Source organism: Heterocephalus glaber, unplaced genomic scaffold (assembly GCF_053883595.1).
Source record: "Heterocephalus glaber isolate CG9 unplaced genomic scaffold, H.glaber_assembly_v1.0 deba00001606, whole genome shotgun sequence".
Classification (NCBI taxonomy): Eukaryota; Metazoa; Chordata; class Mammalia; order Rodentia; family Bathyergidae; genus Heterocephalus; species Heterocephalus glaber.
This window is the reverse complement of record NW_028258377.1, coordinates 31848973-31875524: the sequence shown is the minus strand read 5'-3', so window position 1 is coordinate 31875524 and position 26552 is coordinate 31848973. Positions and strand designations below refer to the sequence as shown.

Genomic DNA, 26552 nt, shown 5'->3' with positions numbered 1-26552 from the left:
ATATAAAAGTTATTTCCTTTGTAACTGAAATATTGTGAAAGCATTCAAAAGAAAGGTTTCTTGCATCAATAAAAGTGCTATCTGATCTGGAGATACTCTAATGTCACTTGGTGGTGAAAAGAACTGTAGCCCAATATAAAGCAAAGTGACCTTTGTCATACCTTATGTCTTTCTATGTCTTACATTCCTCCTCTAATAGATCCAATGACTTTACAAATTCCTGATAGGATTCCCCATTTTTATGGAGATAACCATATGAGACTTTTAACTAACCATAGGATTTCTAAACGTTGTTTAGAAAACGGGTCAAAGGCTTGGGCTGCAGGCCCAAGTATGTGTTTAAATTCTATCTCTGTATGTCCTGGTAAAAGTTAGTTACCTTTCTAATGCCTCAGTTTCTTCATTCATAAAATGGGGATAATAACAGTACCTTGTTTGTAGAACTGAATAATGCAATCCACATTAACATTTGTACCAAAGTACTTGGTACAACCTAAGTGTTAGTTAACTCATTAACATTAACTAGTTAGCTAGTTAACATTAAAGAAATTGAGCTGAAAACATTTTATAAAATTAAACATATCACAGATATATATGTCATCATCATTAGGTACTGAGTATGTATTTCAGTTAATTTGAAAATACATTTTCCTATTTTAAAAGTTCAATATTTGAGCCTAAAATATATATAAGTATAACAAAAGAAGGGAAAATATTTAAGTCCACAAATGGAGAATATTACTTATTTTAGCCTAAAAATAACCTTATATTGTGATATAGTTCAGGTTGAGTTTCCATAAAATTCATGGGATGACTAAGTGACGTAGCATTAAAGTACAGTATTCAAAACTTCTTTTGTGCATGTATATCTGAATATGAACATCTTTTCAATTAAATAGTTCTCCATCATCCGCCAGGTAGGTGTTACAAGGGTCTAATCAATAATTCATCCTGGCAAAGAAACTCATTCATCAGCCAAGGCTGCAATGCAGATCTTGTCAGGCAGCCTTGTTTGGGCCAAATAAGACAACCTAATTTATTCTTTTTTATTTTTCCCCCCATTAAGTTTATTGGTACATTTTAGGTATAAAGTACATTTACGTACATCATTGAGATCTTATACCATTACATGAGTATCTTGGTTCTTATTTTTTTCCCCTTCCCCTGACCTCCCTTCACCCCCTCCACCCTTCCCTATTTGCAAAGACTTTGTTTCCATTTTTTTCCTTTTCTCATATTTCTTCTTTTCCCTTCTTTCCTTTCCCCTACCCCTCCCATTTCCCCTGCTCCTTTAGACCTTTACAACCTATTACACAATATTGATTATACATTTTTAAAATTATAATATCAAGATCTAGGAGACATTACCACAGATTTTACAGAATTTAAAAGGATATAGAAAGCATATTTCAAAAATCTGTTTTGAAATAAATTTGACAACTTCTAAGAAGTACATTGGAAGACAAATTAATGAAACTAACTCTGGAGGAAATATAAAATTTGAATAGCACCTATTAAAGAAAGTATATTCCTAGCTTGAAAACCTATCTATATGACAACAACAGGCTCCTATACATTTTAACTGATAAATTATATCAAACATTTAAAGAAGAAAAAAAGAAAAGGAACACTTCTCCCTTCATTTTAGGAAATCAACATTGTACTAATCCCAAAACTGGATAAAGATAATAGAAGAAAAAAGTATGAATATAGATAGAAATTTGTTTAACAAAACAAACAATTAGAAGTCAGATCTGGCAGTATGTAGAAAGTAGTTTTATTATAGGGATGGCAGTGTTGGTTCAGCATTGGAAGATTCACCCCCAAAAGTCATCATTTTAATAGAGGAAAGGAAAAAGCCATATGATCCTGTCAGTAGTTGGAGAAAAAGTATCAGACTAAATTCCACAGCTGTTCATGGTAAAAGCTATGAGGAGACTAGAAGTAGAACAGAAACTTCTCAACAGATTAAAGACATGTAATCCATACTTCCAGCAAAAATGCCTTATATGAATGGAGAAGATACAATGCTTTCTCCTTAAAGTGGGGAACAAGGGCAGATATGCTTACTCTTCATCTGTCCATTAAACTTTGAAACCTACGCCCCACCAAAACAGTCTGGCAATAAAATGACACAATTAGGATAGGATTGGCAAGGTAGAAGCAAAATCTTTCTATGTAGATGAAATGATCATCTACAGAGAAAATACTAAGAAATCTCTAGGAGCCCCTAGAACTTGTATTTGAATTTAGCAGGATTAGAAAACACAAGGTATATATAAAAATGCAGGTCTGTGTATACTTGCTATAAATGAAGAATTGGATATTGTAATTTAAAAGTTATGTAGGAGTACAAAGGACCTAGAAAAGTTAAAAACAAAAATAAAAACAGTGTTGGAAGATGTTTAGTACCTAATTTTAAGACTTCTTCTAAAGCTACAGTAATCAAAGCAGTGTTGGTGTAAGGAAAGACATATAGATCATTTAAATAAAACAGAGAATCTAGAAATAGAACCACACATATATGGTCCACTGAGGTTTGAAAGATTATTTAACATTAGCATTTTATAGAATATAAACTCGATTCAAGAGCCGAGGAAGAGATAGTGTTTTCAGCAAATGGCACTAGAACACCTGGTATCTGTATATAAAAAATTAACCTCAACCCTTTATTTCCATACATGAAAATAACTTGAAGGGATCTATGATCCTAAATAAGAAAGCCTAAAAGTATAAAACTTTAAGAAGAAATTATAATGGAAAATATTTATGAATTCAGGGTAGGCAAGAACTACCTAGGATACAAAAAACATGATGTATAAAAGAAAAAAAATGATAACTGAGATTCCATCAAAATTTAGAACTTTAAATGACATCATTAAAATGAAAAGTAGTCCTTAAATAGACCATATTTACAATGCATATAACCTATGACCAGAATATATAAAGAATTCTTAGAGCTCATTAATAGACAACTCAATTAAAATGTAGACGTAAGAGATGATAAATAGCCAGTACAGCACAAGGAAAAGTGTGCAACTCTAGAATCAGAAAAATACTAATCAGTACAATAATAAGATTGAATTCTACACTGGTGGGGGGCAGAGCAGGATGCTACCCGCTGCCCTCAGAGAGGTGTCCGGTGGTGGAGAATGAAGACCCTTGCATACTGGTGTGTGAGAGGCAAAAATTCTGGATGATGAGATTGTTCCTGGGCATCTCAGGGCAGGGAAAGGTCGAGGCAAAGGAATGGCCTAGGTGCCTTGAATCATTGTGAGGTGTTTCCTCTCTCTGCCTTATTTATGTGAAACGTGCTGGTATCCCACCATGCTTTGTAAACCAGTTCATGTTCAACACAATTTGCTGTCTGTTCTCTTCCTTTATTCTCTGAGATGAGTTTCACTCTACAGTTCAGGCCAGCCTCAAACTTGTGATGCTCCTGCCTCAGCCTCTCATGTGTTGCTAGGCGTGCACCACCATGCCTGGATCTTCTCTTTCATGGTTAAATGAATGGACCTCGCCCAAGTTTGCCCTGGGAGCTAAGGAACTTCTGTCTCATGAATGTTCTCCCCTGTGGATTTATTCATTTAAGCGAGCTGTGCTCTGTGTGTTCACTCCATGTATTAAAACATGTAGAAGCCTCCAGAATTTAAAGAAAGTATGAGAATTCAATAAATCCGTGTCTTCGCTTTCAAAAGGAGTTTGGAAATTCCGTATCTGTGCTAGCACTGCTAGGCAAGGTCAGCAAATTGAGCTCTGAGTGGAAGCCAGCAAATCTAGGTTCCGGGCACTTCCTTTGTCACTCACTATGGTGAAAACTGGAGCAAAACACCTTTCTAGATCCCAGCCCCTCTCTCTTGATGAAAGAAAGAATTGAATTGGAGGAAGCACTTTTGAATCCCTCCTAACTCTAAAATATTCAGATTGCAATTTTTTGGATCCACTTTCTATCTTTTGTTTTTTAATTTAAAAATTCTTCTTAGTACATATTTGCAGTTCTTTACAATTACCTTTATCGAGGCAACTTGGTACATGTACCTAGCACATCTTAATTTTTTTGGATTTCAGAAGACCACACCACCCATGACCCAGAGAGGGCAGCATAAGCCCAGGCTACCCATGAAAAAGAAAGTGTCTACCGGCTTGCAGATGTCAGCTTTAAAATTCTAAGACTGCCAAAGATTGTATGTTGAATTGACTCATTTCAGAACTGATTTTGTTTTGGAAGGAGAGACACATGAGTCTTGGTGTCTATGAATTCACTAATGAATCAACACATGTAAGATGAGTTTTAAAATATACCCACTCAGAAGATAGAGTGCTATTATTATTTCTCCTTGATTTCTGGATAGAAGCCCACTCATTTGAGAGTTTTGTTTTCAAATAAGATGTTAATATGTTCCTTTTTTTCTCAGAATGGTTGTAATGAAGTTTCGTATTGAGCCATTCACTATTCTGTTCAAATTTCTTTTATTATCCGTGTTACCACGTGCAAGTGATTTAACCTATCTCTTAGCCTCAGTTTACAAGTCTGAAAAAACATTTAAGTCTAAAACGTTAAACAGGGATTAAGAATTTCAGCAACAGGGCCTAACACAGAGAAGAAAGGGTTACAGTAGATCTCTAAGGTTCTTCATGTGTAGATTTTAATAAACTGATACATTACTGATGTTTTATAAAGCTTGTCTCAGCAACAATTCTCAAGTTAGGCAGAAAACAGTAATAAGAAAGAAAGCAAAGCAAAATAACTGCAGGCTGATGCTTTTAAGAGACATATCCAAGTCATGCTGGTAGGAAATACGACTCCTGATCCATGTTTAATCCACTCCACCTTACACTTGAAAATGAACATTTGCTGGGTTACTAGTTGTGCAAGCAGACACCACAAACAGATTCATGCAACATAGTTTACAGTGGGAAATGTCTGGAGTTTAGGAAACTTGTATTCTTATTCTGAACTGCCAAACATGTGCCTTCAGAGAAATGGGTCTACCTGAGTTTCATTTTCCTTGTCTGTAAAATGAAAAAATTAACTATGATCTCTTGGGTAACTACCGATCTCTGACGCTATGGAAGTACATACTTCGAATGAGTTGGATATTTATTTTAGGTGCATTTAATGGCATAAAGATGACAAGGAAACTCAGGAAGACAAAACAAAGAGGAAGCCCATTTTTTTCCCCAAAAACTACTTAGTTGGTGAGCTGAGCTCACTTCCCTTTTGCAGAGAAGCTTTGGTTTTTAAAGTATCCTGATAACAGTTACATTCCCAGGACCCAGGGTATTTGGGTCTGACATGTTAGCTCAATAATGGATGGTGTGGCTAGAACTCAACATTTGGTGACAATTCCTGCACAAACCCCCTGAGGTGAGGAGAGAGGAGATACCTTGTATATGAGATGAAACAGAAAATTGAATATGGAATTTTCCATTCTTCCCAACGTAGGAGAAAAGAAGCATTGCAGGAAGGAACGCACCTTTCCTAAATGGGAGAGATTGAAAGTGTGAAGATCAAAGTCAGAACATTAGAACACGGAGCTGTGCATATATTAACTAACACAGTTTCCTCCTTTTGTAAATTTTGCAAATGAGAAAACTGAGATCTCACAAGGTTATAGGACACAGCCTAACCTGGGGTAGAACAAGGGTAAGAATTAGGGCTGTGATTGGAGTGGAAATGATCCTTAATGTGAGGCTAAAGACTGCACCATTCATTATTCTGTTCTCCAGCAACTGGTCTGGACCCAGCCTCAAAGGAGATGCTCCATGAATACTGGGCAGGATGGACTGGACTGAATGGATGCCTGAAGAATATGTTTGAGTTTTATGTTCCCTTATAACCAGCCAGACAAGCACATGGTCCATTTCAGACCTGTTTCATCTGAGATATTAAAGGGTTCTCTCTACTCGCCATGACGAACACTTTTCTTGTCCTGTAGTATTGCTTCCTCTTTGTTGATGTAACAGGTTACACATCAGAATGTTACCGGATATGTGTGGTGGCGCATGACAAAGATTGAGGCTTCCTTTGATGTGAGTGTAGACTTAGCAGCCTTAATATAGAAATCACTGGTGGTTGGACAGCACACTGTGCTGGCTGGGGCTCAGTGGGTGTGGCCACCACTCCTGTGACTGTGGTGATGTAGATACTTGGAGAAGTACCCAGTTCAACCGGAGAGTTAAAACTGCTTGTGCAGTCATCCTTTGAGCTTCCATCTGAAGAACCCATGTTTTCACATCTTTCTTTGGAGTGTGTCTTGTTGCTGTTGCTACTACTGCTGACAAGTAAGTGCAAGTGGGCATGGACATTTGAAGTTGGAGAATGGTGTGGTAGGGAGCACAAGAGACCAATACAGAGATGGTCATTGCAGTGTTGTTTGCACAAGTTTGGAAGGCACCTAAGTGACCATCAGTGGGGAGTAGGTAGATATATGTGGTATATCCGTGATACAGTGAGCCTGACTGAACAAGCTGATACAGAAAGCCTGTAAGTTATCATGCTATGAAAAACATCAAGGGACAGAACAGTGCACTCACCAGATACTAGACAGAAGTGTGCACGTGCGGGGATTGTAAGGGAGAAGGACTGCTTAGACATTTCCTAATATATGGATTCTAGGAAGGGGAGCTCGGAAACGGAGAGATTCGGAGAGGAAGTTGTGCTTTTCATATGCCATCTTTACTGTTTGAATGTTTACCGGGAAGATCTGTGTGTATGTACACATATGATGAAGGAGTATTTTAAACTTCAACACAACTTGGAAGTGGTTTCACATATGCAAGCTTCTTCTTTGGCCAAGGGTTTTAGGTTTTTATTCATTTTGTCTCTAGTGCATTTCTTTTCATTTCTCCATCTCTGTCTCTGTATCTCTCTGTCTTTATCTTTCCTCTGTCTCTGTCTCTGTGTGTGTGTCTTTTTCTCTCACTCTCTGTCTTTCTATCTTGGTTCTCAGAATGGAACACAGGGCATTCTCAGTGAGCTATATCCTGAGCTTTTTAAATTTGGAAACCGGGTCTTGTAAACTCACTAAATTGTTGGGTGTGGCGGCAAATGCCTATGAGCCCACCACTCAGGAGGCCAAGGCAGGAGGATACCTGGAGTTCAAGGGCAGCCTGGACTGCATGGTGAGTTCAAGGCCAACCTGAGCTATATAACAAGACCTTGTCTCTAAAAAACAAACAACGCACAAGAAAGCAAACAACACACACAGAAACCCCCAAACACTAAGTTGCTAGTTGCTCATGCTGGGCTCAAACCTGCAATTCTTTTACCTCAAGTTCCTAGAGTACAGGGACTATAGGCATGTACCACCATATCCAACTTCCTCCTGATGGTTGAGTGAGAGAGAGGAAGACAGAGAGAGAGTGAGAGACAGAGAGAGAGAGAGGGAGAGAGGGAGAGGGTGATTTATGTTAGCATAGCCATCCTTTGATGGTGTGTGTAAAATGTTCCTTGTTGACAATGACCTTTCCTTACTTCTAGTTTCTGTCAGCTGTGTCCTCTGATGTTTACAGAACTAGTCCACAGCTCTCTCTGAGGACGGTGGTTCTCAGAGTGAGGAGGTGGGACTCTCACCCTGGGAATTGTTAGAAACACAAGGTTTACGGCTGCACCCCTGACTAGCTGAGCTAGAAACTCTAGAGGCCAAACCTCACAATTCATGTGAGGCAGGGCCTCCTGGTGGTTTTGATGCCTCTTCCATCTGAGAGTCACTGACATAGCTACTCATCCTTCAAGCAGGACAGCAGCAGTGGTTTCATCCTTATGCTGTAAAGTATCCTTGCAGTCTTCTGAAATGTGCTGACTTCAGGTGTCACGCTCTTTCCCTCTCCAGGGTCTTTGGAAGTGGCGTACACAGTGGAGTTGGGCCAGAATGCCCAGCTGCCCTGCACCTACCAGCCTGACTCCTCAGGGGCTCTTGTGCCTGTGTGCTGGGGCAAGGGTGCCTGTCCCATGTTTAACTGTCCCAATGTGCTGCTCAGAACTGATGAAAGGGATGTGACATATACGACATCTGGAAGATACCAGCTACAGAGAGATTTCCACAAAGGAGATGTGTCCCTGACCATAACGCATGTGACTCTAGGTGACAGCGGAACCTACTGCTGCCGGGTCCAATTCCCTGGCCTGATGAATGACGGCAAATTCAACGTCGAGCTGGTTATCACACCATGTGAGTAGACCTTTGAATGTCTTCTTTGTGCTTAAGACTCACCTGTAGATCATAAGAGACACACTGATCTTTCCACGTCTGCCCTCCCTAAGTGTATCCCTAATTACAGGGCCCCAGAGACCTACCCGTAATGCCTAGTGATGTATAATACCCTCCATATGTTTTGGAACTCAATAGAATCGACAGAATAGGAAGAAAGGCGTAGACCAGAGGCTTTCTAGAATTGCCTGGAAAGGTTTTTTTTCCTTTTCTTTTTTTCTGAACAACTACATATGCTCAGTCACTACCCACACAGCAGAGACATCAGCATCTCTGAAGATAGAGTCTGAGCATCAGCTTTTTACAAAGTTTACTCCAGGTACAGCCAGGACGGTGAGTCACCGGGCAGTGCACGTGTGTTGGAGGAGTGTGTGTATTCTTGAATGTTTCAAGAGTCACAGGGAATGTTCTTTGTTGCCAGATGGGGGCCAAATTCAAATCCAACTCTGCCTCTTACTGTAGGGAACAGGGAAAGGGGACGTTACTAGAACCTCTGCAGTTAAGTCCTAGTCTCCTGCAAGCCATGACAGCACACGGCGAATTACAGGAAAGGTAGAAAAATGAGACTGAGAAGAAGCTGAGCTTTGGGTCTGATCAGTGCTGCTCTGGGCAGCAAAGACGAAAGTCCCCAGCTTACCGCACCTTTTATTCAGTACTCAGTACATCGGGAGAAATAAATGTTAACAAATGACTTGCAGAGAGTTCAGTACATCCGTGTAAACATGATGGTAACAGTACAAGAACAATGAGGAACTGAGTAGATGTTTGTTCCTCCCAGGATGTTCTCAGCTCCCAGGATGTTTCTTGTCCTGGAGAATCACAGACAGCATCACCGGATCATTGAGGTCTCAGTTGTGACCGGAGGCCCAAATGCAGTTATGTCTCAGAATTCCATAGCTGGGCTGTAGACAGGAGAACTAGGCTAACCAAATGATTTTTCCCTAAAATTATGTAGCATTGCTCCTGACATCTTACCAATTGTGTGATCAAGAACAAATTATTTAAACTCTGTGACCTCCTCTTCTGTAAAATATGATTCCTACCATAGGTCAATGGAAGACATTCATGAGATAATATTTCATGGGAACCTTTCAGTGTAGCCACATGAATGGCTGTTAGTTCTGTTGTTAATTAGGTTGTAACAATGGTAACTGAATTTGCAGAGTTGACTAGATCCTCACTGAAGGTGTCAGTACGGTAAGTTTGGAAGCTGAGGATGTTTCTCTCTTCATTTATTGTGTTTCACATTTTTCCTGCTGCCCCTTTGATTCCCTGCAAGAACTTCCTTGTTCTCAAAGAAGCCTCATCCTTAATGTTGGTTTCTGGCATTAGCCAAGGTCACTCCTGCTCCGACGGCACAGAGAGAGGGGACTGCAGCCCTTCCAAGGATGCTCACCACCAGAGGACGTGGCTCAGGTAACTCACGGGGCACAGGCGGGAGCCTTTGGTTGGTGTCTGAATTCAGAGGGTGCAGAATGTGGAAAAGGTGGATAGAACAGTGTAAGAGTAGAGGAATGAGGAGCCGCTGCATACCAAAAATGGTGTTCAGGATGAGGAAGGTGGAGACACACTTGTGCTGGCAGCCTGGGTTAGGGTTCTGGGTTAGCCACAAGCTAGCCATGAGCCCTGGACCAAGGTCTTTCACTTCTCTCATCTCAGCTTCCTCTTCTAAAAAGTAAGTTTAGAGACTTTTGAGTTTCGTGGCCCAGTAAAATTTCCCATCCCCTTCCCCAGAAAGAATTTTGGCGAGCTATGCATTTTGCCAAATAAAACATGAAAAAAGTTTGATGTTGCTGTCATTGTTAAAAGACAGTATTTTAGACTTTATTCTGCCTACATTTTTTTTTTTTTTGGTACTGGGGATTGAACTTGGGACCTTGCACTTGCAGGTGGTGGAACCACTGAGCTAAATCCTCAGCCTTATCTGCCTAAATTTTAAACTTTAGGAGTTTAATAAGAAATGATCCTTGTATTTTACTTAAATATTAGGTAATTTTGGTCTGATGAGAAACTCATCACTTTGTGCTCGTTATTCTGAGTAACATGCACCAGTGATGTTTCTGCAAGAATTAACCCAAGTCCATGTTCAGGGACTAATGGGTTGGATTAGGTGATTGGAAATTTCTTTCAGCTGAAATATAGCCCACCAGCTTTCTCAGATTCCAGCTAAATTCTTCATGTAATTCATTGAGGACTTTCCCAGCATGCCCCAGAAGAGAAGACAGGACGGAAAGAGTCACATCAATCCAGGAAGTTAATCTTACATTTTGTTTTTTTGGGTCAGAATCCTAGCATCTCTCTGAAATTCTATAGAGCTCTTCTTTCTCTGAAATGAAATAAAAACAGGTAAGTCCCACCACACAATGTTATCAATCTCATAATCAAACCTTATCAAATTTAAATAAGAAAGTATACCCAAATGCGTAGCTCAGGGTCTGATCATAGTATGTACTTACTGTAGGTTAGCTATTGTCATTAATTTTGTCAGTAAGATCAGAAGGCAGAATCAGATTATGGTCAAGTACTTCAGTGACAGGTAGAATAGGTTTGGAAATCAGTTCTTTCTAGCTTCGAGAACTCAGTAAAGTTGTTCCAGCTTTCTGAATCTCAGATTTTTCATCTGTAGGATGAGAGCAATTCCAGTGCCTGTTTCATAAGTTGTAAAAATTAAACATAATGATGTATAGAAAGTGATCAGCATGGCACTTTGTCCAATAGGTCACTCACATATTAGTTGCTAACACTACAGTTATTAGCTTCAGCTCTCTAAGGTTTCGGTCCTCTAGCAATTGGTAGCTAACATTTCTCATGTGAGTGGTGAGGAAATTCAATGTGGTGGGAACAGATGATTGCCCCCATGTAGGTTAATCAAGTCATACCAGACGCTATAGTGTGCCATTGCGTCATGTTACAGAACTCATCAGCACAGACATAGATGGGACTTGGGGGCACACTTCATCCCACTCCTGCATCCTGTGCTTCAGTGCCCTTCACAGCAGCACCGCTGAGTTGGCATTTACCGAACGCCACACATGCGGGCAGACAGTGGATGGGAGTTCACTTCCCCACAAGACCTTTGCTCAAGACTTTCATTCCTTTGTTCTTGCCTGTGCCATGAACAGAAGTCTCCTTCCATTTAGTGTTTGATTATTGCTTAGTTCTTCCTAGAGCAGGAAAAATGGGGCCATTTCTTACATCAGAGAATATTGGTATACCTCTGAGCATTTTAAGAGCCTGTCTGAGAAAATACTTAAACAAACAAATAAGATAAGGGCTTCAAGTAGTACAGTAAATTAAAAAGTGAAACTGTGTCAAGGATTTAGCTCAGTGGTTCTGGCGCCTGCCTTGCAAGCGCAAGGACCCGAGTTCGATCCCCAGTACCAAAAATAAAATAATTTTTTTTTAAAAAAGTGAAATTAATGTATAATAGATGGCTTGTCTATAATATATATGCCAATCATTGTTGAGTTAACTCTTATGCAGTTATACATACCTTCTGTTTAATGTGAATGCAGTTGCATTTAATACATTTGATGTAAAATGGAGTAGAGCTTTAAATAATGAGTTCCAAGAGCTGCGGAACTTCCTTAACCCACAGTGAATATAGAACAAATGCAATATCTCTCCTTCCTTAAGGAGGTGGGACCTAGTTTGAATCCACCTTTCTCAATTAGTTGCTTTGTGATCATGTTTAAAGTACCTCTCTAAGACTTAATTTCTTCATCTGAAGAATGGGAGAAATAATGGTACCTATCTATTGTCATCAGCATTAAATTGTGTGTAATAGCACTAACCATGATGTCTTCTGGATCATGTGCATATATACATGCACTTATATACTTTTAAGACTATCTCACTCCACCCCACTGCTACCTCCACCCCAGCCACATTGTGTTTTCCAGGAATAAGACTGCAACTTCATCTAGCTGTTCTACCCATGTTGGCCGATGGCAAAATCTTTGTGAGGAAAGCTATGATAATGCAGCAGTGTTCATTTTACTGATCATTTTCATAGCAAAATAAAGTTAAAGAGGAGCTGGGGATTTAGTTCAGTGGTGCTGCTGCCTGCCTCACAAAACCAAGGTCCTGGGTTTGACCCCTGGTACAAAAAAAAAAAAGTTAAAGAGTCAGTTGGGTTTCATGAAACACACCTGTGATCCCAGCACTCTGGAAGACTAAAACAGTAAGATTCCAAGTCTGAGCCCAGCCTGAGGAACTTAGCAAGACCATGTCGGAAATGAATGAATGAATGAATGAATAAATAAATAAATAAATGAGGCTGAGCATATAGCTCAGTTTAAAAGCCCTGAGTTCAATCCTCAGTGCACAAAAATTTAAAAAAAAAACAAAAAAAGGAAAAACGTCAGTCTCAACATTTAGAGTGTAATAATTATAGGGAAGTGGAAAATGAATTTTCATTTGAAAACCCTGCACGTGGTTATGATTCATGTTTACTTAGTAGTTCCACCACTGTGGTTTTTATACTTAAATTCCTGCTTAGGTAATAAAAGCTAAGTGAAACATAATGTCTTTCCCTTTTTTTTCTTAAATTATTCTAGGCTGAGCCTGCCACTTGATAATATTTATACCATAGTCTATTAAACTGTTAGCCAGTAAACCTTTTCTGCACCTTACAAGGTGTAGACTTTAAGGCTCCCACAAGGTGACCGTGACATTTAAGGAGTTTCAAAGTGTGTGACTCAGCCATAAACACGAGCCGGCCAGCTTGGTCTTCCTGATGGAAGGGATCTACGGTGGTTGTGTTCACAACGCCGTGTTCGTGAGATCGGGGCCTGCGGGCATCTTGGTCGCTGCTCTGCCCTATGTACCTGGTGTAGAGCAGTCCATACTCATTGGCTAAATAAGCAGGTGAAGAAGTAAACAAATAAACACAGGGAAAGCTGGTGAGCCAGCAGCCAAGCACTGTGCCCGCCTCACAGTGGTGGCAGTGCCAGGGGAAGGTTGCTCAGTTTGACTGGGTAAGAATGTGTGTTCAGGGCCATGTGGACCCGAGTTGGAGGCCATTTCTATTGCTCACTAACCCGTGTGACCGTGTGTAAGTCACTTGCTGAATTCTGTGTCTTCATCTGTCTAGGGGAACACTAGTCCCACTTCAAGACAGTGATTTTGGATGACAGATGAGATAGTTCCTTCTTTAATAGAGTTTGGCGCAATGTCTGGTGAATTGTAGCTGTAGTATTATTTTCTTTGAAGGCAACCAAATACCCTGTCTTCCTCTTACTGAGTAAATAGCAAACTTTTCCAAGACAATTAATTTTTGTTGTCTTTCAAAGTCTGGTTAGAATACAAGGGCTGTGTTAACCATGTTACTCGATTATTGTAGCAGTCTTTGAAATCCCGAAGACAAAACAAACTACTTTTTTAACATAAGTCTTACTGGCAGAAGTCTCTAGGTCATAAAGTATAGGTAGGAGGGAATCATTATCTAGGTGAAAAATGTAGATACCTTGAAGTTGATTCATAAGCATTCAGTGAATTTTGTTGATCTTCCTATTATTGGGAAGAGTATGGAGAATTAGTTTTAAATAGAATTACAGAAAACTTTATTTTTTCTTTAACTCAGATTGTAAAAAAATAATTCTAAACCATTGTCCATTTTCCCTCCATTTGTATCTGTGTGTGTGTGTGTGTGTGTGTGTGTGTGTGTGGTAGAAACACAGACCCTGAGGACACTGCGTGACAAAAATCAAACAGTAAGTATGTTTTGTGCCCTAACATCACGCTCAACTCAGAGTAAAGAAAGCTTGGCCCCAGATTTCCTCCATGCCCACCCTTCCTTGGGGAAGAGCCTTAACCTCCCTTGCTGTCTTGGGCTGGGAGATGATGACAGGACTGCCCCACGGGCTGCTGCAGGAGTGGAATGGGCGTGGGAGTGCAGAGGGCCTGGCGCATGCTGGAAACCAAACAGAAGGCTCTGGGTCTTGTTCCTTTCCTGAGTCTCACAACTGAGCACAACTGTGCATCACTAAAAGACTCTTGTCTTTTTAGGACAGGGGTCCCCCGACACACCTTGTTTCCATCGCAATCCTAGGGGGAAAAGTTATTTGTTTGTATACACTTATTTATTTATATAAGACAAGACATCAGTGAGTGATATTCCAAGCCAAGACTTTATACATTTACCTATGAAGTAATACTTCATTTGACCACAGATTTAGTGTCCCGCATTGTCTGACAGCAAAAGCAGAACAACAGAGCTGCAGCAATGACTAATACTCCTTGAGGTCATATCTAGGAGTCTGCACTCATTTGACTCTGGCTCCTGCTTGTGTACTGAAAACTGGTGCTCAGCACCTTGTGTGTGCCCCTCCCCTCTCTGTGACCAAGGACTGTCTGGTTAGTACCTCCGTGTGCCCACCGTGCCTTGTGCACAACGCCTCTCGTACAGGACTCGTGCCCCTGCGGGAGCATTGTGTGTTCAGTAAGAGTGTAAACATGTAAGGAATAAATGGAAGATTTAACTTCCTTGACTTCTTTGTTTTAAAAGTGTTTACTATTACTGCTTTTCAAGGGACTGAAATTCTAAAAAGCTTTTTTAGGTAGCTCTCATTTCAAAACTCATATTAATTAGGGCTGGGGATTTAGCTCAGTGGTTCAGCCACCTGCCTTGCAAACACAAAGTACTAAGTTTGATCCTGGTACAAAAAAAAAATCATATTAATTAGAGAAATAGCAATAATCACCACCATTGAGCAAGTATATACCATGCATCTCACCTAGTGCTAAGAATTTTATATTTTTTTGTCACATCATTTCCCAATAACTCTACTACATCCCTGAGCTCTTGGTATTGAAGGGAGATTTGAACCCAGGACTGTCTGGCTGCAGAGCTCTGACTCTTAAATCACTTTTCATAGAAAGACAGTGATTTAGAACCAGGACTTTGGGGCCAAATGAACCTACCTGCCCGTCAGCAGATGAATGGATAAAGAAAATGTATGCATACATAATGGAGTTCTCAGCCATAAAGCAGTATAAATCTGAGTCATTTGTAGGAAAATGGGTGGATCTCGCAACCATAATACTAAGTGAAATAAGTCAGACAGAGAAGGTTAAGTATCACACAGTTGCTCTAATAAGAGAGCCCCAAAACAAATGACTTCAAGAGCAAAATTAAAAACAGAAGGTAGGAAAGAATAAAGTAGGCATTCACTGCAAGACCTCAAATGTAGACCACTCTGAAATGCCTTGAGGAATATAAGGGTACTAAATGAACTCTTACGTCCATTTTAAGGAGAGAGGATTGGGGAGGAGGCCCTTTACAAAGAGCTCCTTCTATATCCACAGCACAGAAGGAAAGATTTTATTTCTTTGCTAAATCCAAAGATGAACCGAATCCATTTCTATGGTGGTTTGAGTCTTGTCTAGAAGGAGGCAGATGAAAGGTTTCCGGTCCATGCAATGCTGTGCTGCTGCACAGTGCATGGTCCAATCCAACTGTAAGGTGGGTTGAGCACATGACTGATTTTCCTGGACATTCACAGCCTCGATTCTGTTTGTGTTTTCATAGCAGACATTCCCCCTGGCTAATGAGGTCCCAGACTCTGGAGCAACCACCAGAATACGTGTCTACATCGGAGCAGGAGTCTGTGCTGGTGTGGCCCTTGTGCTTATTTTTGGTGCATTAATTCTCATGTGTAAGTCATTGTTTCTGGCTTCTCTCTCCTTCTGGAACTGTTACTGTAGGAACCAGTACACACCTAGATAGAAATATCACTTTATCATCATACCTAAAGGGAATTACCTGAATACCCATTTGTCCCTGTAAACCCTAACACTAACACTAGCTAATAATCAGTGTTTCCCTGTGTCAGTCGGGCACTGCACTGAATGTTCTACATACATTTGATTTTCATCACCATCTTTTTTTTTTTTTATCACCATCTTAAAAGACAGGTAGTATTATTATCCCCATACTATGGTAGAGGAAAGTAAAGCTTAGAGACAGCCAGACACTTTCCTGGGTTTCAGAATCAACAAAAGGCAGAGCTAGCATTGAAATCCAGGCATGCTGATTCCAGTGCCTGTTCTCCATATCCTTGGTTGAGAAAACTCATCTTTCCAATTTATGAATATGCCTAGGTTCATTAGAAAACACACTGAACAAAAACCACCCCACTGTGTTGCCTCAACCCCTACAGCAAAGGGTCTGAAGCTGGGGAAAGGGGTGGGAGATGAAAGATGACAAAGACCAAGATTACTCTTCACTCGATCTTAGCCAAAAGGCTGGGAAGCGATGACCAAGATTACTCTTAAATGGGAGCTTGTCAGGAGCTAATGGCCCCCTGGAGCACTAGGCGCTCTTTACTCATAGAAGACGGCAAACAGGAAGAGAAGGAGGGGCAAATAGTACTATGTGGCCTACGTGGCCTAGGCAGAACGTAGCGTGGCTGTTTCGTGATCTGGGCATGCCCAGGAAGGGAACAGGGAAGGATACAAGGTAACACTGTCTCCGGTGTTGTGCCGTCCAGGGTCTACAATACTCTGTGGAGGAGAAAGGGAGTAGGGAAAAGACAAGGGGCAGCCTCAGGCCCGCCTCCCGGCCCTGTGTAACAATGGATCATGACCAAGGTCACAGAATTCTTTCCCCTTTGTTATGACACTTGGCATATACAGTTTTTTGTGTTACTTGTCTTCTCTTAAAAAAAGAACTTTTTAAAAGTATAATTCCTTAATAATTACAAGTTTTTAAAGTATAGTTGACATACAATATACAGCATATTTACAGTGTACTCAAATTTGATGATTATACTGAGAAACCATCATTACACTGAAGATCCACATATTCTCATCACCCTAGAAGTCTCATATACTTTCATAATTGTGATATATTCTTTCTTCTCTGAGGGAAGAGGTCAAGGTTTTATGCTTCAGAGTTTAATACATTACAACATTTTTTTCTTCCTACATGGAATTTCTTAAAATATAGACTCTGTGTAGTGTGGCCAACCATCCCAGGATTACCAGGATTGAAGAGGGTCCCTAAGATATGGGACTTCTGATGACAAAACTGGGGCAGTCTGGGAAAATTCAGGGTAGCTCGCTCACCCTAAGTGTTGCCTGAAGGTGCCAACTACTTTAAGCAGGTTAAATCCTCGTAATGACCCTACGTAGTATATACTACTATTAGTCTAATGGAGAACCAGGATGCTGAAAGCTTAAATAATTTGCCCAAATTTGCAAAATTAATTGACGAATCTAGGTGTTGAAAAGGGGCTCCACTGTTCCCTGTCAGGTAAAAAAGCTGAAAACCAAAACCAGACCAGGCCACAACAAACCTTTATTGTAGGGACAATCTGCTGGGCTGTCTCTGAATAAAGGAGGGACAAAAGCAAAATGGCCAGGCTGGGGAGCGCTTCTTACAGGATCTGGGGTGGGGTTAAGTGAGGTAGTGGCTGGGGACTGGAGGAGCCTGTGAAGTCACTCGTTGCTAGGAGGAGAGCAAGTATTAAGTTAGTCTTTTGGTGGGAGTAGGGGGCTGTTGGGAAGAAGGTAGCTATTATCTACAGCAGCTACCCTAAATTGGAGGGAAATCTATCATTCCGCATCACTACCTCTTCTGCTCTTATTGGTAAATGGATTGTTCAGAGAAAGAAACCACACCAACCACACTTACCTGTGCTTACCCAGAGACAGAAGTAAAGTTTGGGAATGGATCACATGAATGTAAGATCTAAAGGCTACTCAGGGACAACGATAAAACCGACTACTTTTTTGAATTAAAAAGTGAGGGCCTATTGTAGTTTATGTAAGGGTAATCAGGAAGGGGAAAAATCTGACATTTTTTTCCTGTACGCATACATGAACCCTCCACATCCACGCATTCAAACAACCTCAGGTCAGAAGTAACTGCAGATAACATTGCACAGACTTTTTTCCTTGGTATTCCCTAAATACAATGTAACAATTATTTATATATAGCATTTCCATTTTATTATGTATTGCAAGTAATTCAGAGGTGGTTTAAAGTACATAGAAGCATGTACTTAGGTTATGTGCAAATGGCATTTGTCACAAGGAACTTGAGGAACTTGAGCACTCTAAGATTGTGGAATCCGTGAGGGCTTCTGGAACCCATAATGCTGGATACAAAAGGCCAACTGTAAGTAATTCCCACACATGGCTAATTAGAAGAACAAATAAGAAAGTCCTGATTGGTAATTTTTCCCTAAAGTTTCTGGAGAAAATCTTACGAGCAAGGTGGTAGGATTTTAAGTCACGATCTCACAGTGGCAAACTGGCTCGATCACGGGAACAATTCTGTGTTATAGTCACTGACATCCGGACCTCCCTCAGTGCTACTCAAACCAGCTCCGCCTCTCTCCCGACTGATGACACAGCAAAAGCCCCTTGGCTTTGCCCAGAGTTCATCTCTCCTTTAATCCTTCTTATCTGAATCATCTGCCTCTCCTTTTCTATTTTTGCTATTTTCATTGATCCACACCTTCTTCTCCAGCTACTCCCATTTCTCGCTCTCCTTCACAGCCACAGTCCTCAGTGAGTTGTTCCTACGCCTCCCCTCTGCACTCTGACCCACACCATCTTGCTTCTATTCTGCAAACATCTGCTCTATTTAGATACTTTTAGTCAAGCTCCCCTCTGCCCTGCATTTTTCAGCCTCTCACTGACACTGTCCTCACTGGCCGATCTCCTGCCGTGTTCTCCCACTTGGAGGAGCCCTTATTCCCCGATCTGAGAAGTCTTCTTTCTTTGGGCTTCTATACCCCATTGTCCTACTTGACTGGCAATTCCTGTTCAGTTCTGTAGCTGTTTCCTCTTCTGCCTGACCTTTAGGTCGGCCTGGACATTCCTTAGGACTGGGCCTTTTCCAGTCCCCTAACCCTCTAAACAACGGCATACACTTTCATGGACTTCAATGCCGTCTTCCATTCATTTCTTCAACACTTAAAGCATTGGCGCCTTGGGTAACTTTCCAGGTGAGAGCTCGTCTTTGATGTTCAATACATTTATCACGTCTGAAAGGCTACATTCCTCCTTCCTGCAACCCCACCTTTCCCTCCGGTCATCTCCCTCATGGTCTCAGCACTGGCTCTCTGACTGCTTAAGCAAGAATTGCAGAAGCCATCCTTGCATCTCCTCTTTCCTTCCTCTTAATTCACAGTCTGACTTTAATTCCCGCAATCTTTCTCGAGAACATATAAAACCTGGCTGGGCTTGGTGGTCCACGCCTGTAATCCCGGCATTCAGGAAGCTGAGACAGGAGGGTCACTGCAGGTTTGAGGCCAGCTGGGCTCTGTAGGCCAGTGTGAGCTACATATTGAGTCCTTGTCTCAAAACAAATAAAAGAAAATAAATCTAAAATCCCTTCGTTATTCCGTATCTCTCTCCAAAGCAACATCATCTTTATTTGTCTCCTTATTTCCTTATTCCTCTTTCTAATCTGCTCTCCACTTAGCACCTGAAGTGAAATTAAAACTGAAATCATCATATTTCTGTCCTTCCATTTCTTTCAGTCCTTAGAATAAAAGCCAGACTCTCAGTGATGGCTGCGAAGGTCCTAAAGGACAACGACCCCAACCTTTCTGGCACCAGGGGCCAGTTTCCTGGAGGACAATTAATGGCTTGGGGACCTGGGATGGTTCAAGAATTTATTCAATCCTTCTATTATTATATATTATAAAATACAGTGAGGTAATTATACAACTGACCACGATGAGCCATCAGTGAGAGCCCTAAGCTTGTTTCTCTGCACCTAGATAGTCCCAAGGGGAGGAAATGGAAATGTGACACCTGTGTGTGGCCCTTGTCCAGTCTGCTCCCCAGTCTTGTTTTGGTTGCTGTCACCACAGAAAACCCTGCTTCACAGAGATAGGGCGTTAGAAATGGGAGCAGGCTTGTCTGAGCTTTTGTGACAATCTCAGGATATTCCACTTTGAATTTAATTCAGAATGTATGGAGATTTGAAGTTGTCTCAAACTTTCTTTTAAGGCTTCTGTTATTTCCAATTTCGATCAGTTTGTGCTCTTCTACCACAGACAAAGTCCACTGACCTCGTTAATTCACATGTGGCTCACAGATCCATCCCTTCTCAATTTTGGGTTATTTTTTGGTTGGCAAGTAATGCTTCAACTCTTTTGAAGGTTACAATAGGTGATCATGCACCAGCTGGCAGAAAGAAGTTCCTGGCCCATTCTCTTTCAAAATCTTTGCTAATGTTTGAAACATGCCCCAAATCCCAAGACCCAAAGGTTGCCCCAGTAGTTCCAGTTTAGCTTTGAATGCATCCACTTTATCTGCTGCTGTTCTCCCCTCAAGTGGCAGATTGAATTTATCGAGCAGGTTGGATATATCTCATAAATAAGCATGTTATGTGACCCATTCCGTGTCACTGAAACGTGCAGCCAATGGTGCTGATTTATAAAAGCAATCTCTGGGCAAATCTTGTATTTCAAAAACTCTGGCCACTGATCCACCTACCTTTAGAAAGCCACCTTACTCCTGTGTATAAGAGAAGACCTGTGTGCTCTGTGTCCATCTCCTCACAGAGTTGCACAAACAGGTGTGAGTTAAGGGCCTGTACTTTAATGTGGTTGGTGATCCTAATGACATCCTGAAAAATGATACTAAGTTTAAGCTAGCCAGCATTTCTCGATGGATGACACAGTGTATAGACTAACACAGAAGTGAGCTCTTTGACCCAGTAGTGAAAGCGGAAAGCCATCGAGTCATGGCAGCTGCTTTTGCTGCACATATACAGACATAAAATGACCAATTCAGTTTTCCTGATATGGAATCATTCAAAGACTTGAATAGTTTCACAAGCTGTAGCGTTGGTTGGGAACAAAAATGTGTATAGCATTTCTTCATGCACATCTGCCTGAAAAGGAGATCACACAGAACACGCACTGCTGCCCTGTTGTCAGCATCAGTGAACTTGTCCAAACTGACTCCGTGCCAGAGTGATTCATTACTCCTCTTCAACAGTGCCTCGATGTCCTTGGTATTTCATTAATTCATCTAGTTATGGTGCTGACCAAAAGAGGAACATGTGCCACACTGCGAACCGAATCTTCTCCTAAGGCTTCATGAGGAGTGTTCTTCACAGCAGGCAGGATCAACTCTGCACCAGCAGTGGAGGCTTAGCTTTAGCCGCGTGGGTGGCATTGAGAACGCTGCTCTCAGTGCAGACACATCGGATGCATTGGTGGCCTTCAATAACCACTTCCGTTGTTTCTGTTTACACTCTTTTCTTTGGAAAAACTTCAAAGGCATGACTTCTGAATCAGGATGCTTGGTGTCTATGTGGAGAAGCAGTTTTGAAGATTTCATGGCTTTGGTGGTTAGCTGATCACCACAAATTATACAAAACAGGCTTGGAGTATGTGAATCATCTGTTGTAATATGTTCATAATTTAATTAGGGTCCTTGGTATTTTCCTTAAATGCAATTTTCTTTTTTGGCAGTTTTAGAGTCTTCTGTTGTCTCATCATTGGGTCTTTCCCCCCTTTCAAAGAAGCTGTCTGGTGATGTTTGTTGTTTGCTCATTTTGACTAGGGTTTGACTATGGGCTTACCACAACTGTGACTGAGGCAAGTGTGTAGTGTGGAAAAGAGATATTGATAAAGTAGTTAATAGAACAATGGGACATCAACTCACTTGCCACTGTAAAGCCTGACACCAGACACAGTTTAACAGTCACTATTTACTGATAGAGTTTTGATGTAAATCTGTAAGCAATTGATTTCTTATGGTCTCTTTGCAGTCAAACTTGTCTGCTGAAGTTAATCTGTATTTGCAACTGCTTCCCAGTGCTACCATCGGTGCCTCAGCTCCACCTCAGACCATCAGGTGTTAGATTCTCCTAAGGAGCTCCAACCTACAGCCCGCACATGCACAGCACTCAGTAGTGTTTGTGCTGTGAGAATCTAATACCATTACTGACCTGACAAGAGGCACAGCTCAGGTGGTAATTTGAGTGATGGGGAGCAGCTGTGGCTAAAGATGAAGCTTCACTTCCAGCCTGCTGCTCAGCTCCTGCTCTGTGGCCCAGTTCCTAGCAGCCCTTGGCTGGTACTGCTCCATGTTCTGGAGTAGTGGTGGTGAACCTATGGCACATGTGCTGCAATGGGCTGTTTGTTATTGTTCAAAGCTCTAAAAGGTTTACCATGCCTGGCTATGGGCTGGGACCCTTGATATAGGGTTTGGTCCCAGCTTATCTCTTAGACTGGAGCCACTCTCTTGTTCTAGCCTTTTTGTTTGTTTGTTTGTTTGTTTCAGGCAACGGTCAAGATCTTTGGCAGGCTTTCTCTCTTCTTGGCCTGCTGCCCCTGGCTCTGGACATAGCTGACTTATTCTAGGTCTCAGAAATGAGGTTAAAGGTTGTCTCTGAGTAATTACCTGGCCACCTTCTATATTATCTGTTTCATTGTGGAATTTGTTTCTTTCATGACACATCACAATTTGAAATGATTTCATTTGCCTACTGACCTACACCCTATTTATCACTTGTATTTCTGTCATTTATTTATTTATTGGAGTACTGCAGCTTTATTTTATTTTGCGATAAGGTCTTGCTAAGTTGCCCAGCTTGGCCTCAAACTCTGCATCCTCTTAGCCTCTCCAGTGCTTGGATTGCAAGCATGCACCGTCTTGCCCAGTTCTTTTTTCTCTTCTTTTTAAAAAAAATCTCTGTAAAAAGTAAGGCTCATGAAGTTAGGTCTTACAATTCACCTTTGTGTCCCCAGGCAGGAAGCTGTCAGACACATGGAAGGTGCCCCATAGTATTTGTTAAATAAGAACAACACATATTTATTCCTTTTTAAAAAGTATAGGACATATAATAAACTAAGATGCATATTGAGAGTGTGCTTTAATTCAATTTGGGATGTACTTTTCTACAAAGCTCTTGCTTCCATCACTGGAAGCATTACTATTTTATTTCTCGGTTATTTTGTAAAAGCACTTTGATTAACCTTTCTTCCCCTTTTCCCTAGGGTACTCTCACAGGAAACGGAAGTTACAGAATGCAAGGTAAGAATGATGGGATGAGGAGGAGGAGGTCTTAGAGGCCCCTGTTCTAATAAGGCTCTGATGTTTGCTCTGAGAAGCTCTGACCTGGGCTTTGGGAACTAAACTTACACTTCCTTTGTGCCTAGGTCAGTGGTGGCAAACCTGTGGCACATGTGCCACAGAGGGCTGTTTGCATCGCTGAAAAGTCTAAAAGGTTCGCCATCACTGTGCCTGTGTCTTAGTCACTTTTGTCCTTGTTGATACACAACACCCTACATCAGGTACTTAAAGGAGGAAAGATCTGACTCGTGTAGGAAAGCTGCTCAGGTCACCTGCCAGGAAATGGAGCAAATGGGGGAGCCGGGAAGGAGATGCCTGCCCAGATCTCACCCTAGGGACCCCTCTTCTGCATCCTACAACAGAGTCAGCTATGGCTCCCCCATGATCCTTCCAACAGCCCGACCTCTGCACACATGAGCTCTCAGGGGATGTTCTAGATCCAGACCAAAACGGCCTAATTGTGAAATGAAAATTCAGCATGTTTCTCTGTTTATTCTCTATGCGTCCACCTTCCTTAGTTCTTAAGGTATAATAATTATCTCCCTATTAGTGAGAAATCATTTTTATCTCTATATTAATGCTTTTTGGGGGGTTCACTGAATTTGAACTGATTGCCTACTATTTCCAGGTTTGGGCTGTACATTGGGGTCACCAAAGTGAACAAAAAAAGAATACCAGAATCTACTCTCAGGGTTTTTATGCCTACCTCAGTTAATTTCTGCCCTGAATGAATATTGGGATCATCTGAGCATTTATACACAGTATGCAGGACCAACCCAGAGCAAATGAATCAGAATCTGTGGGCTAAGACCTGACCAAATAGTTTTCTAGAAGTTCTCCAGATGATTCGTGTGTCTGTGTGTGTGTGTGTGTGTGTGTGTGTGTGTGGTACTGGAGATTAAACCTAGGGCTTTACATGTGGCTAAGCAAGTGTTTTGCCACCAAGCTACATCCTCAGTTCTTTTAATTTTATTTTGAGATAAAATCCTACTCATTTTCCCAGGGAAGCTTTGAACTTGTGATCCTCCTGCCTCAGCTTCCTGCGTAGCTGGGATTACAGACATGTGCCACAGAGCCTGACTGTCCAGATGATGGTAATATGCAATCAGGGCTGAGAAATACAGGTCTGTTATATCTCTTGGCTTAATCTCCATTCCCCCTCTGCACATACAATCATTTCCAATAAGCAGCTCTTACATAATAATCACTATATTTTTCATTTTTCTGAAATTTAATACATGAGAATGCAATATATTTTGGAAAAAAAGAAACTTCAATCCTATATAAAACATTTTAAACTAAGTAAAATATGGTATATTACAAACACAAAATATGTGCAGCAAAAAAGTCAAAGTTAAATAAAATACTGAACTATACTGTCAGTATTATCAGAGGTGAAACATGGAAATATGATAATATTCATAGGTAACATTGATAGCTATCCATTCATCTGTCATTTTTAAAGTTATGTAGTTTATGTTCATCTCTACCTGTAACTTTTAAACTCTGTATACAAATAGGAATTTGTTTGCTCTATTGACAACAGTATACCTATAAATTATATATAAATATCATATTATATATATTATTAATAATATAAATTATGCATATACATATATATAGAGAGAGAGAGAGAGAGAATTGATCGCATGGCTTTGCACATGTTAGACAAGAGCTCTACCACTGAGCTCCAACCCCAGTCCTTTTAAGTCTTTCTTTTTTTTTAATTTTGAGGATGGGCCAAAACTTTTGATCCTCCTACCTCAAACTCCCAAGCAGATGCAATTAGGAGCATGGACCACCAACTTGAGAGTAACCAATATTAGTATATGAATGAATGAGTGAGTATTTCTCACAGTAGATCTGTGAGGTAGGTCTCTCATTTTTCCCATGTTATAGATAAGGATGCTGAGACACACAATTTACTAATATACAGTCTTCATGGGATATTTGTGTTCTGTTCACTGCTGTACCTCTAGGTATATAGAACAGTGTGTAACATACTAAATATTTCTTGAATGAAAATAGAAAATAACTCCATTTCCCCTAGCCATAGAATGGTAAAGAAGTCAGTATTCAAACTCAAGTCTGAGTAGATCTATACCATTCATTTTTTTTCTTTTTCCTTTTGAAATTGCTCATGGCCATGGAAGAATTGCAGTAACAGTAAGAGAACAATAACAGTACAAGACCCAGTGACCCTTCACCTGGACTCCTCACTCCGCCTGTGCCACATTGGCTTTATCTGTTTCCCGATATGCACCATGATTTTTTCTGAACCATATCTAAGGAAGGCACAGACATCTTGACACTCCACCTGGACTCTTTGTCCAGTGATTGCTAAGAGAAAACATGCAGCTTTTATATCTAAGAAAATTAAGATTAGTTCAAATTTCCTTAGCCGTTCACCAAATTACTTTATGGATTTCCCCCAGTCAGCGTCCCACCAAGGCTCACTGCCTTTGGTTGCTGCCTTCTCAGAAGGTCTGTTCTTCTAGCCCTATTCTGCAGTATAGCACTTAAGAAATGCTTAACTCCACCTCAGCATTTTGTTTTCACAGCTTCGTCAGTCTGGCCAACCTTCCTCCCTCAGGATCAGCAAATGCAGGAGCAGAGGGGATTTGCTCAGAGGAGAACATCTACACCATCAAGGAGAGCGTCTACCCCATGGAGGATCCAAGTGAGCATTACTGCTCGGTCAGCAAGGGGCAGCAAGCCTGACTCCCTCTGGGGTGTTACCTTTTCCTGCTGTTGGTTTCAGCCCCCTCATTGTTCACTTTGGCATTCTCCTTTCCAAAACCGATAAATGACTGGTTTTGCAGGCTATACCCTCAGCCTCCTAAAAGTGTATTTCCATTTTCAGAAGATAATTAGCTCACTTAGGAATTCACCTGTGACCTATGCTGAACTTAGACATATTATTACTTCTGTTTTCTAGCTAGCATGGCTCCCCAACCCAGAGACTGCAGATTGTGGGCATTAGAGCTCAGAAGTGCTTCAATAAGGAGAAACCACCAACTGAGAGAAGAGACAATCTACAGAGTAGGAAAATATATTTACCAGCTATTCAGATAAAGGCCTACTATCTAGCATATATAAAGAACTCAAAAAAATCAGAGCCCCCCCCCCAAATTTAAAGACCCAATGCAAAGATGGGCATCTGAAATGAACAGACATTTCTCAGATGAAGAATTAGAAATGGCAAATAAACATATGAAAAAATGTTCAACATCACTGGTCATTTGTGAAATGCAAATTAAAACAACACTGAGGTTCCATCTCACTCCA

General features: G+C 40.9%; 1 protein-coding gene and 1 long non-coding RNA gene across 7 annotated transcripts; one reads left to right on the top strand and one right to left on the bottom strand.

Moving 5' to 3' along the window:
- The first annotated feature begins 6075 nt into the window (after positions 1-6075).
- On the top strand, positions 6076-26493 carry LOC101701416 (hepatitis A virus cellular receptor 2). 6 transcript variants are annotated; one of them, XR_015444835.1, is made up of 8 exons: positions 6079-6285; positions 7836-8174; positions 9546-9629; positions 13887-13927; positions 15748-15871; positions 23189-23225; positions 24268-25944; positions 26203-26493. XR_015444835.1 is itself a non-coding variant. In XM_087194920.1 (7 exons), the coding sequence occupies exons 1-7, from the start codon at positions 6228-6230 to the stop codon at positions 25983-25985; spliced, it is 846 nt and encodes a 281-aa protein (XP_087051046.1). In that variant the 5' UTR covers positions 6078-6227; the 3' UTR covers positions 25986-26493. The 6 variants fall into 6 exon arrangements, 1 of the variants encoding a protein (XP_087051046.1); XR_015444832.1 differs by having other exon boundaries at positions 6083-6285; positions 15745-15871; XR_015444834.1 differs by lacking the exon at positions 26203-26493 and having other exon boundaries at positions 6083-6285; positions 15745-15871; positions 24268-24358; positions 25826-25954.
- Positions 9704-15751, bottom strand: LOC147822989 (uncharacterized). Its single transcript, XR_015444837.1, has 3 exons — positions 13681-15751; positions 10478-10539; positions 9704-9881 (listed from the first exon to the last, which is right to left on the bottom strand). It is a non-coding gene; the product is annotated as an uncharacterized LOC147822989 (long non-coding RNA).
- Positions 26494-26552: the final 59 nt, after the last annotated feature.

Coding starts and splice junctions, on each gene's coding strand:
- LOC101701416 (XM_087194920.1), top strand. CDS start 6,228: ATGTTTTCACATCTTTCTTTGGAGTGTGTCTTGTTGCTGTTGCTACTA. Junction 9,630..13,886: donor CACCAGAGGACGTGGCTCAG/GTAACTCACGGG, acceptor TGTGTGTGGTAG/AAACACAGACCCTGAGGACA. Junction 13,928..15,744: donor TGCGTGACAAAAATCAAACA/GTAAGTATGTTT, acceptor GTGTTTTCATAG/CAGACATTCCCCCTGGCTAA.